The 13,000-nt window shown below is 37.6% G+C and overlaps 1 protein-coding gene across 17 annotated transcripts in view; it reads left to right on the top strand.

The window, feature by feature from the left end:
- Positions 1-13,000, top strand: part of MAST2 (microtubule associated serine/threonine kinase 2) — a 196,733-nt gene that overhangs the window by 18,824 nt on the left and 164,909 nt on the right. For 8 of the 17 annotated variants that reach the window (XM_062581842.1, XM_062581846.1, XM_062581831.1 and 5 more), the window contains 3 exons: positions 2,359-2,506; positions 3,975-3,995; positions 6,112-6,254. In XM_062581842.1, the coding sequence (XP_062437826.1) occupies positions 2,359-2,506; positions 3,975-3,995; positions 6,112-6,254 (312 nt within the window). Of the gene's footprint in view, positions 1-2,358; positions 2,507-3,334; positions 3,534-3,974; positions 3,996-6,089; positions 6,255-13,000 lie in introns of those variants that run through there. The other 9 variants (XM_062581834.1, XM_062581828.1, XM_062581832.1 and 6 more) reach the window with 6 other exon arrangements.

The raw sequence follows: 13,000 nt of genomic DNA, 5'->3' as shown, positions 1-13,000 counted from the left end.
CCCAGAGAGGTCTAATGAAAAATGACAAAGAGCAGAGATCTTTATTTCCCGTGATGTTAGTCCTTGTTTCAGTGATTCTTATCAATGTGTATAAGTACCTGAAGGGAGGGTGTCAAGGAGACGGGGCCAAACTCTTTTCAGTTGTCCTGTGTGACAGGCCAAGAGGCAATGGGCAGAAATTGAAGCACATGGAGTTCAGCCTGACCGTGAGGGGGAATTTCTTCCCTGCGAGAGTGACCAGGCTGCCCTGTCTAACATGCTCTAGGTGACCCTGCTGAGCAGGGAGGTTGGACTAGCTGATCTCCAGAGGTCCCTTTCAACCTTACTGATTCTGTGATTCTAATTTGCTTGCAAGATGACTTGTCTTACAGTACTTTCATTTCTGACTTCTGTGCTTTTCCTTACATTGGTGCCCCAAATGAATGTTCTTTTTTTGTTGCAGTTGACTGAGAAAGGTAGATGGTGTGTGTGTGTGTGTGTGTCTATGTGCCTATGTGTGTTCTGAGAGGTGAGTGTGCACCTGAGCAAAAAACAATAAAAACTCCAAACAAAGAGAAATCCCAGGTCAGCACACATTTTTGATTTTAATTTTAGATTTTTAATCATTTTAAATTTGGAGAGTTGGAATACTGTTCTCTTTAATTACTTAAATTTATTGCACCTTTATTAGTGATGTAAGGTGTGCCTCTCAAGGCAAGCTCTCTCACTGAACCATCATCAAGATGTGTGAGATGTCTGTGAATGGGAATTCGAAGCAAAGAAGCCCCCCTTCCTCCCCCCCCCCCCCCAAAAAAAGAAAGTTAAGTGTGGCCTTCTCTCTATTTCCTGGTGTTTCCTGCATCCCTCCCCCAAATTCCATTTTCTGGCAGCACAGCTATGGGGGCAGGGGAGAGGAGAAACAGGGTGTCAAGGGGGTGGTCTAAAGCTGCAGATTAAGTGGAGGATGTGTTTGGCAATGATGGGCAGCAGCTGGGTGGGTAGGCACTGCTGCTGCTAGCACTAACTTCTGAATATCTTCCTTCTTCTTCCACCATCCTTATTGAACTGGGGGGTGAAGGGGTAGGGAGAGCAAGTACTGTTGCTGCATCAGTGTTACAGGTGGGATTGTGCTTCTCTATCCTGAAGAAGCCTAAATGCACTGGCTGAAGGCAAGACAACCGTGGGAATGGACTTTGTGGGGTGAGGGTGGGAGATTACTGACTTTTCTAGTGATGTACGTTAGCAGGCAGTACCTGGGCAGCCAGCATTGAGGGGAAGGACCTGGTAGTGCCTGGTGCGTCGGGCCTTTTAACAGGGATATGACTAACTTTAGGAAAGTAGCTAGCTATTGAAAAATTTCGTAGAACTGCAGAATAGAGAGTGTGCGAGCGTAAACTAGATGAGATTTTAACTAATTTGCTTGTAACCTGGAATGCCATAATTTTCTGGGTGAGATGGTAAATTCTGACTTCTTTTGTGTGTGTGTGCTAATGAGAGGCATTTTGAACAAAATGGAGCAATCCGTTGAAACGTGTAATGTGTTGCACAACTATAGAGAAGAGAGAACTTGTCCAAGTGCATCTGTAGGGGCTATAATAGAAAGCTTCACATTATTGTTAAATCCATGCATGATAACAACGCTTGTAATTCTTCAGATGTAAAATCACAGTTAATTTGACACCTCCAGAACTATTTAAAACACTGTGGGTGTACTAGCTGCTGTTTTACCTACTTCTGTTTTTATCATATATTTGTTATATGCTGTAAAATAAGCATGTATCTGGGGGAGTGTTTTTAACACACATATGTTTGATTTTATTTGTAGTAATAATAAAGACATTCCACAAAGAATTATCTCTGTCCTAATGGATTATTATGTAGTGATACGTAAAGTCTTGTAGTAGAGCTGCTATACAGTATCTTATAATAGGAGTTTTGGGTAAAACAGGATATCACAACAGTTTATGCTACTGGATGGAATAAATATTCAGTAAATCAAAGCAGATATTCTTTGCTTTAGCAGGAGTTAGATTTAGTCAAAGCATCTATTTTAGCCTGATTTTTCAGTAGTCTCTTTTCCAACATACTGTATGAGCAAATAACTGTTGTTGCTTAATTGCCTTTTTTTCTGACCTTTACTGTTGGCAATTCTTATAACAATAATGCTCAAGAACCATGATTAACTGGGAACTTCTGGTGTCTTTCTGCACGGAGATGTGGCACAGAAGAAGGAAACTTAAAATTTTAAGCCGTATGTTTAATAAAACAATAATTAAAAAACCTCTAAATTTCAGGTTTTATACTTTGGAGATAGTATACTTCAGAATATAGACAACTTAGCTATCACTAACAAACTTCCGCTTGTTTTTCTTTGTACAGGAAATGATAACGGAGTCCACTCCATTACGCTGCAGAAAGCTTAGCAATCCTGACATCTTTTCGTCTACTGGAAAAACCAAGCTCCATCGTCAGTTAAGTCAAGATGACTGCAAGCTACGGAGAGGTAGTTTGGCTAGCTCCTTGTCAGGTATGCCAGTTTGCAAAGCCTGTATGACAATTGATTGCTATTAAAGACTTGCTTATTACATGTTGGCGTAACAGTTGTGATTAAATATACCGATACTTCTTTTCTTTAAAACTCGAGCTGACCACTTGTTGGGAAGATGTACAAAATTTTAAGCAAGAGAAAGATGCAAAAGGAAATATTAGTAGAAAACAGTGGCGGGGGGAAAGACTGCATTTGGAATGAAATTCTATATATTACCAACAGAGAAAAATCAGAAACTCAGACTTGATGTGCAAAATTAAAAGAAGGTAGTGGCAGAACTTTAGGGACCAATGATATATTCTTACCTCTTTCACTTCTAAAGCAACCACTGAAAGTAAGCTTACCTACATGATATATTCTACCATATTGTTTCTTATGGGGAAACTAACTTTTATATCATGTTCAAATTAGTTTATTTCTCTTTAGCTTCAAAAGTACTGTAGGCATTTATGAGTCAAAGTAAAAATACTGTTTACTTTCTAGATGCTTTTTCAATTTAACTTTTTTTTTTCTGTGAATGCTGTTTTCACTCTTTTGTCAGGGAATTTAGTGTACTTCTGCAGAATTAGTAGAATAGTCCAGAAGTTAGCCAAAAACTGGAGGACCAAGCTCAGTAGCTCCTTTTTTCAGAGACTTTCTATGTGGGCTAGGGAATGGTTTCACAATTGCTTGAAACTTCCATCACAGTTTATGATACTGGCATTAGAGCATAGAGGGCTGCATGATCAGCCTGGAATCAAATAGCTGATCTGCCTGAGTGCTGCTCCTGTTCTGTAGAGTTAATTTTCACCCATTTTCCATTCCTAGTTAGGCTGACTGGCTATTTGCATGTTAGTGCAAGAACAAGGAAGAGTGTGGGAACTCTCAGCTGGGAGGGGAAGAAGAATGTGGAGAAGGCCACCCCTTTTGGCAGCACCTTGGACTTGGCTTAAGTGATGTGAAACTACATCCAATGTCTGTCCCTCTGTCTTTTGTCTGGAAAAGGATAAATATACTAATGTTTGAGGTACTAGATGTAATGGGATGTAATAAGCAGTAAAGTATGCCCTTTTTTATTTTGGGTAGACCTTGTCTTTAATGTTTTATTTCTAGTAAATGGGGTATTTTTGAGAAATGGAAACGCATTCACAATGTCTTGTACTCAATATTGTTTTCTAAGTAGATCAAACATTCGAGGAGAACAAAATTTATTAACTATACAGCTGTTGACTGATTCTAATGGCTAAAGATACTTCTATTCAAGAAAAAATATATACTATTAAGTGATATAAAATAAGTAGGAGGAAGCAGGAAAGCTAGAGGGGTTCCCCTTCCTTTGTATAGATTTTCGAAGTGCTAGGATATAACATTCTTGTAACTTTTTTGTTCCGAACTGATAATGTTCTCCATAACTTATTTCTATATCTTAATGACTTTTTGATATGCTATATCAACCTGGTACATGAAGGGGGAAAAGATCCTCAACAAGGTGAGTGTGATTCAACTGAATAAAGGAGATGTAGATGTTTAGATACATATTTCGAATACAAATGTTAGGAATATCTGTAAGATTTGAAGCGTGATAGGGAAAGGCTTCCACTTTTGTGGAAGTGAAAGGAGATATTCGTAATTGTAGATTATGGGGAATTAAACAATATTATTCTTGCTCTCTTAAGCACTGGCATTTTGAATGGTTTTGACATTGTATGCTTTGAATTGGTATTATAGGACATCTTTGTTGGTACTTTGCAGAGATAAATACTGTAATGTGCATTGCTGAAGTTTTGGATCTCTGCAGACAAGACACATCATTGCATCTGCTTGATAACAAGCAAACCATAAAAATTATGTCCACAGCTGTAAGCAGCTTGAGTGGGACTGAGGAAAAGGTACTGATATGCTGTGTCTGTTTGCTAGCCAAAGTTGAGCTTTTTAGTCTCTCATACACTTTGACTTACTACATTAATATGTATTGATACATTGCCCATAACTTCCACAGAGAATTAATATGAACATTAAAAAAAAAAATCCATGGAATCATGGCTAATGGTGTTGTGTGGCAATATTCCAAATACTGTTGCTGCTTTTATGTGCTGAATGTTCATAATATTTCTCATATAATTCTAAGCTCAAATTGAAGAATTTGCAGAAGAATAGATTTCTGCCTCTGAGAAAAAAGTATTTCCTGCAGTGTTTGTGATTAAAGATACAGAGTTCTTTTTGCTACTCATTGCATCAAATGTATTGCTCTCTCCTGTGTCTGAGCATATAATTGTTTTGTAGGCAACTTCTTCACCATGCTTGGAAGGGGGGGGTGCTGTTACAGAAATATATTAACTAATCTTTTCTTTTTGTGTCTACAAGTAAGTACTGCCTCCTATGTCTCACACTATTTCTCTGCTGGAGGTGAGACCTGTCCTAGGCTAGTGCCCTAATAGCCAGCCCACATTTAATTTTTGTGTTTTGCAAACAGAAATTTATTTAGTCTGACAGTCTGATTTTAAGGAAAAGAGGTATTATTTGCTCCCATGTAACAGATGGTGAAACTCAAGTACAGAATTGACTGACCAGAGTTAAGAGGAAGTCATTTGGAAGCTAATAATGGAACCCAGATTTACAGACTGTCTCACTCATGTGTGTTATCCACAAGACTATCTTTCTTCTCTTTTTTGTGAATGACATAATTGTACATAAAAGGACACTGCTGAGCTTGATGAAGTCAAAACATGACCTACTTTAACTTTGATTCTTTCTCTTTGTGAAAATTCACTACTTGACATTTTTCGAAAAGGAGTGTTGTGTTGCCTAGAAAAGAATGTATTGAGTAGAACATTTTAAATGTTCACTATACTTTCTGCAGTACAGTGGTGTGAACTTGTTCAGATAGGAACTGCCCTTCACACTATGTAGTTCCACTTTATTCTTAGAACTTGATGATAATAAATTGATTGCATGGGAGATTAGCATCTACACTAATTACATATGAAGGAGACTTAGCAAAAACAAAACTACAGAAATGTTTTGCTTTTAGGATATGTTGCTGAATAGTGAATTTTGTTTTACAACAGATCCATCCATAGTTCAAAGCAAAGTAATGTTTAAACATACATTGTATTGTGATCACAGCTGCAGGAAATCTGCTGCTGAATGTTGCTGTGGTGGGGGAAAATGGGGATACCTAGATGGATAAGTTGTTTGGAAGACGTATTTTATTATGACTGGATTTTCATGAAAACCTTAATTATACTTCAGAGATTTTGCAACGTGAACATTGCTTTTCTATAGTGTAATAAATTGTTTAATTAGCAGCAAATGTATCATTTTCAAGTTGCATGAAATATAGAAAGGTATGAAATGATTGAAGTTGTCTTCTACAGCTTTCTGGTTTTACCCGTCATCTAATCAAAGTAAACTAGGTTCTTTGAAATACCTAGTTATCAAACATAATGATTTCTACTGGTAGTATACTTTTACAAGTTCTAACCTACCAGAACTTTAAAATTACTTTTTATTAACCATTGTTTCTCCATATGCAATATTTATTTTCAGAATTATATTTTGAACTTGTTAAACAAGTTGATAGTATTTTGCTTTTGTTTTTAAAGGAAAGCAACTACTCCCCTTATCAAACAGTGTCCACAGCGGAATAGGACAAACAACATGGCAGCCACCTGCAGATACCTCAAACCTGGTCCGCATGAGAAATCAGTCCCTAGGACAGTCTGCTCCTTCCCTTACCGCTGGTTTGGTGAGTGAGTCTGGGAATGCTCTTGGCGCTGTAAATAAGTGGTGTGATCCTCTGTTTTAGTTTTTTACCTTGGTTTCCCCTATTCCTGCTTGGTGAATCCAGCATTTTGTTCCTGCCTGCCCTTTTTGTGGTAGGGGGTGAATTAGGATGAGAGTATATGCATCCTAATTTTTGACAAAAATGCTGAAAAGGAAAATATATGTGTGAAGAATAATTTCTTTAGGGGAAGCTCCCTCTCAATGCTACTTACACTGCCCAATTCCTGAAAGGAGAAAAAAAAAAATCACTGGAAATCTAAGGAGATGTGAGCGTGAGACTTTTACGGTTTAAAACAGGTTTAATTGGGAAACAACTTTGAGTTTCCTGAGCTTCTTTACCTCTTTCAGCAGACAACAGGTACCTAGAAGGAATAATTGACCAAAGAATGAAAGAACTGGGGCTGATGGCTGCTATTCTGTGTGGTTTCTTTCACAAAACTTTTAGGTAAAATGAATATATTTCTTGAAGAATGTTGAGTCTGTTAAATCAGCATTTTCTTGGAGGAGAGTGTTCTGTATGGGAGAGAAATTCAGCTGGCTATAATAAAGCCAACTGATTGCAAACCAAAAGCAACATACCTTTTGTTTATAGATGTTCCTTATTCGCTCTAAATATTTAAAATTGCTAAAGTCCAAGGAGAAGAAAAGTGTAAGATTGGGAAAAGATAGCTATTCAGTCACACTATGCAACATAAATATTGATGAATGGAAGACTAAAAGTAAAGCTTGAAAGCTTTTTTGCCAAATTCCGTAGAGTTTGACTGAATTAACAAGTTTTACTCATATGATGGAATTTTGATGTGTCATTGGATTTCGATACACGGTTGGAAGAAGCTGGGTAAATGTATCTTATATTGTAAGACTGTTCAGAAACAATGACCCTTTAAGTAAAATGGTGCAGCTTCTATATAGTTTAAATCAGTAGCCCTTAAAATTTTCTTTTGGGAAGCATAGATGGTTTGGTACCACCAGAGAGCTTTAAATGAAATTTGTATCTTTAAGCCTGAAAAGACCATACTTTTGTATTACCAGTAATTTTGATTTTACAGTGAAATATATGCAATTTTATGAATATATGAAATTTTATTATCTCTTAGTTTGGTGCCTGTTGCTAAATGCAGATCTGTTAGTGTTTACCTTAAATATCTATTCTTAGTGACACTTGTAATTTGACAATATCAACACAAAGAGAAAATTCTCATGTGAACTTGGAACCTAAGTATTTATCTGATGGAGGTTTAAAAAAGTGATGTATTTTCTCTAGAGAGTAAGTCTGTATCTTAATGCATTTAACACAAATGCTTTTATACTTTAAATTAATGAAAATAGCTGCACTTTAAAACAAGCATTAATTTTCAGGCATATAATTTGTTTAATTTATTACTGTATTTTACCCTTTTGTACTGTTCAATGGGCTGCAGATGTATATAACACCTAATTCTGCAAGTTGATGTGATGCATTTCTAATTTGAGGGCACTGTTTGTGTTGTCAGTCAGATACTCTCATATGAAATGAGAATACCAGTAACTTATTTTAAGATGATCATGTTTCTAATTAAACATGAGAAATTCAGCTATAAATCCAGCATCTTCCCTTTTTTGTTGCAGTTATTAAATACTGAAAAATATGGCTGTTTTCCAGCCACTATATAGTTTATGGTGGGCTATATGCTAATTACAGTGCTGTTAAGGCTAGAAACTAAGAATTTTTATATGAAGTGGTGTACTAAAGCAACGACTAGACAAATTGTCACAAGATGAACACCTGATTAAATGCAAAGAACCCTAGGATCTTAGAACTAGTTATGTGTTCGCAGCTGTTTTAATGTTTTTGGTGTTGAAAGATGCTTCACAAATTGCAACAGCAAAAAGCTTCTTGCCAGTATAATTAATCTCCTTTGAAAACTAGTTATGTTAAGAGATAAGTAGGTTCAGTAATAGTGTAGTTTTAATATGCATGTTTTGATTATTAGTGTTTAATTCTTTTATTGTTTGTTACTAATACAACAAATACACAGCAAGAGAGAAATGGGAGTGTGATACCAAAAAGAATGACCATTCAAAAGTACACCTATCATTTCTGCTCCTTCTTTATGGCACTGTAGTTATCAGTGGTTTTTCCTTTGCTAAATTACTTTGCTGGCATTCAATACTGTGTTTTTTACTGCCTTATCACTAGTAATCCTACAGATTGTTTGCTGTGCTTAAATTATGTTGTTTTGAACTTTGAAAATATTTGCAAAGCAAAATGATAAATTAAGAATAACAAATCTATAGAAATTACTTTGCAGCTTTTGAAACAAGACTGATAGCTAGGCTACTTATCAGCAACAACTCAAGAACTGGAAATATATCAAATTCTCACATGCTGAACTGCATAAGCACAAGTCATTGTTCAGCAATGTCTTTCAGCTCTTACATGTGCGATAATCTGGATTAATGTGTCTGCACAGCAGTTGTCACTAGATCCTTGACTTAAGAAAGAAGCCAGCACAGACTGAATGTGGAATGCTGTCACTGTGAAATGATCGATGTTGATCAGATCTGTGTACCTTCTAAAATATCCATGAGGATTTCGGAGAGTGACCTTCAGTTCATCATCTACTGTATTCTACTTGTCTGCTACAAGATAGATGACTTTGGTCCTAGTGGAATGACTTCTGGTGGGGGGCGTCCTATGACTTGCTTATGTTAGGGATTTACCTGTTTTAAATACTGAACAAAGCCTAAATTTAGCCCTACATAGCCATATCTCTAATATAGCCAAGGAAGTAAATGGTGGTGGTGGAGGTGGGAGTGGAAGGGGAAGACATGGTCACTGCTGTGAGTACCTCAGTGATATTTTTCACTCTCAAAACCCAAAGCAGTAAAAACTTGATTAAAAATCCCACCACCCAAACCTTAAAAAAGGGGGGTGAGGAAGGTTGTTTGTGTGTGCGTGTGTGTATGTATAAGGAACAGAAAGATAATACTGTGGAAGATGTCGTCTTACTTAGTTTGGAGTTTTCCTCACCTGAAGTCTTGGCCTGCGAATGCCCTGTCCTAGAAGGAGTTAGAACTTGGGCAGTGTTTTGAAGAAAGCTGATGAAAGTGATCAGGAATATAGATATATTCTCTTATGAACAAAGACATAAAGACCATGAAGGCTTGTTAATTTTAGAAGGGAAAAGGAAGTTGAGAAGAGAAACATTGTGATTGTTTTAGAGAAGGTGGATTAGAGAGTGTCTTTCCTGCAAATCTTTCTTTTGAGAAAACTCAGTGGGTGAAATACCTTTTAGCAATCTATTTATCTTGATACCAGTCTCAATGCCATAACATGCCAGGGCTGGATCTTCTGTGGAAAATGGATGGTTTTTCCCTGGTGTTAGCTGTTGTTAAGGACAGGTTGCTCTATTGGATTACCACAAGAATGCCAAAGGCATATTTACATTTGTTTAGATCTACTTCTTTCCATCTCAGAGAGAGCATCTCAAGCACTCCAGCCTTTTGTAAAGGAAACATCTGACAGTGTGGTATCCATTATTTAGGACTACATTTTAAATGCTGTATTTGCTATGTAACCTCTAGAGAAGTTGCAGAGAGATTCTAAGAATAAGAAACAACACGTGTTCCTGTTGTTATGGCTGGCAAAAAGAAAACACTTGAAAGACGGATTGCTTGAAAGAGCCTGTCAGTGGAAAATCTGAATTCTTATACTTTCGCAAAAGACACTTTTTTTTTTTCCTTCAAGCTTCAGTTTTCTAAACTCTACCCTGTATCTGGCCAAAAGTAGCTGAGATTGAGGATTCTTCCTGACCAGTGGTAGCTATCTCTGGACTAAACAATCTTTCTTATACCCTGTACCATGCTGTATGTACTTTGAGCCATTTCTTCATCATCACGGATGAAAGCTAGTTACTAAGCAGTTGGTGCTCAGTTAATCCTGCAGTGCCACACGCAAGACTTGCTTGTAGGGTCAGTCTCCTCTTCAGAAAACAATTTCAAATGACTTGCAGATTTGCATTCACTTGGAAGGGTTATGATCAAGACAAACTGAGACAGCTGAGTGTTTTCCACTGTCATGCAGAGTACTGGTTAGTTCACCTGTCACTGGTCTTGTTCCACAGGACGTGGTAAAATGAAGCTTCTCAGCTTTTCAGTAGTAATCTGTAGGCTACGAAGGCTCAGACGCAAGGATTTGAAATTGCTGACAAGCTGCAGAACTTCCTGTATTGGATAACACTGGACCAGTGACGTTCCCCAGTCAGCCTGATCTATTCTCAGTGTTTAGTTTCACAGAGAGGTGTGGATTAGCTAATCCTGAGTGGAATGAGGAAGACGGCCGTGTTTGAGACGGTGGGTCCTTTGGACTGTGAGGAAGCGTGTATTGGCAGGGCGGTGACTGAGACTGGCTGCGTGCTGTGGCGCATTACCTTGGATGGCCAAGTCGATGTGAGAGATTATTTACTCTTGTTTTTCTAAATTTTTGCTCTTTTGCTTTTTGATTTAGTTGTGTTAGGAATAGAATTAATTCCTTCTGATATACTCAGAATAGCGTATTTGCAGTGCACAGTGTGTCCTTCCTGCAGAAAGCTGCAGAATGCAGCAGAACACTGTATTACAAAAGGATGTACTATCCTTTTGGCAAAACACTATCATTTACAGCTACTAAGAGTGGATGGTGGTATAGGTGTGACAACCTCGCTAATTGCATTTGATGTTCAGTCGCTAATGTCTGTAAAACCAGATTGGGAATTCGTGGTGCTCTTCTGCCGTCTGCTGGTGAGCACGTGGCTGTTTACAGAAATGACCTAACTCCCAGGGCTGGGGAATTGCTGGGAAAAGTTTTCAGAGCTCCTGAGAAACATTAGCGATTTCATAGCACAAGGCTGTTATTTCTGAGATTTTATTCCACAGTAACCACTTGTTAATAACCTGAATTCTTTTTAGCTGGAGTGTAAATTAGCTTTGTATTTTAATGCTGTACCCTCGCAAGCCACATGTTTCATGTCAAATGGCAATCTTGTTGTGGCAGCAGAAAGACGATGGTTGGCTTAGCTATGGAAAAAAGAAAGGTTCCACCTTGTCCTGCAATTATAAATTTATTTTTTTTTTAAAATTTTGTGCCAAAATCTGTGTTGCCTAACTGTGTTTTGCTCTTTGGCCTGCTAGATGGTGCTGGAGCACTGGAGGCCTGTTATTTCAATATAGTGAATTACCATTTCAGTGCAAAATGACACCGTTGCTACAGGTGAAGAAGAGCTAGAGGTGCTTTCCTGTAGACTGTTGCTAAGGGAGAACCTAGTTCTGTGCTGATTGTCAATTCTGTGCAGAAAATAATAATTGAAAAGGCAAGCTGAAGTGCAGCATAACTAGCAGAAGTTCAAGCTGCTTTGCATTCACTCTGTGTTTCAGAAACGCTTTTAATTGATTTTTTTCCTCCAATCTCTGGGTCTCCTATTTTTTCTATAGTGCTTTTAATGGACTTGGTGTTTATTCCTGAGGATCTCTGCTTAATGCAGGCATCTGGGTATGGTTGTGAATTTCACAGTGACAGAGGTTTGGAAGGAGCTGTGGTTGTGGGAACTAGCAGCTCTCTGACTAGCAAATTATATGTTAGTTTGCAAAGCACAATAGCTGGTCTTCCACTGCACTCCCCATCTTCCTGCTGGGTATGTATGCTGAAAGCGAGGTGAGTATATAGAACCCAGCCTTCCACCTACTCACAAAAGAGTGACATGTAATCTCTCCTTCTTTTTATTGAAAAATGTAGTAGTAGTTGGGGGACAAATTGATAATGTCAGTGGTGCTTAGAGCTATCTCCTGCTGACTGACTCTGTATTTACTACAGAAGCAGGCATTTGAATCTGAGGAAAAAACATCATTTATGTTTGTATATTCTGAAACAAACAACTGCTCTTTTCCCCCAAAGTTTGTTATAGGCAACCTTAATTTTAGTTCGTATTTTAGGTGGTAACATGTTGATTTTTTTTAAACATTATGAAGACATTTGAAAATACTTTTGACTAAGAATTATTATTAGCTGATGAATTCCATGGTTTCAAATCGCTAGAAAAGCCCCCCCCCCCCCCAAAAAAAAAAAAAAAAGCTATGGTTGTATGAATGGATGGAATTTATTTACTGTATGGAGTCATAGAAGTTGTGTTTTAAATAGCAGATGAGGAAAAAATGTAATAACCTGAGAGGGGAAGTAAGTGGATTTCCATAATTAAGATCGTGTGAAGTCTAAATTTATGCATACTAATTAAAATTTGCACATGCTGATGTTGTAAAGTCTGTGAGTGAATATTTGAGAGTTTGGATAAATTACGAATTTTGGAAGACATAAGGAGGTAAGAAAATAGAGGTAGTGTTGCTGGAGGAACTAAAGCAATATTCAAGCTTGCGTGCGTTTGCAGATTTTGGGGTTGGGGGAGAGGTGGGGAGCAAGGTCTAGACAGAGGATTGAAAGTATTGGCATGAGCTGAATGGTAAGACCTGAAAGTAAGGACAAAGAACTTAGATCTGATAACGCAGAAGAGTGGAGAATCAGGCCTTTGCAGAAAGGTAAATGATATTATGCACAAACTGCAGAAAAGTTGCGTCTCTGGTAGGAATACTAAAATACATATGCTATAATTCGGCATGTTTTCACGATAAATTGAAGAACATACACTTCACAGTCATATTTCAAATTGACAGTCTTGATAGGTTTTTAACTAGTTAATT

Source organism: Rhea pennata, chromosome 8, assembly GCF_028389875.1.
Source record: "Rhea pennata isolate bPtePen1 chromosome 8, bPtePen1.pri, whole genome shotgun sequence".
NCBI classification, from domain to species: Eukaryota; Metazoa; Chordata; class Aves; order Rheiformes; family Rheidae; genus Rhea; species Rhea pennata.
Note: the sequence above shows the minus strand (reverse complement) of the source record. Positions and strands in the feature narration are given on the sequence as shown.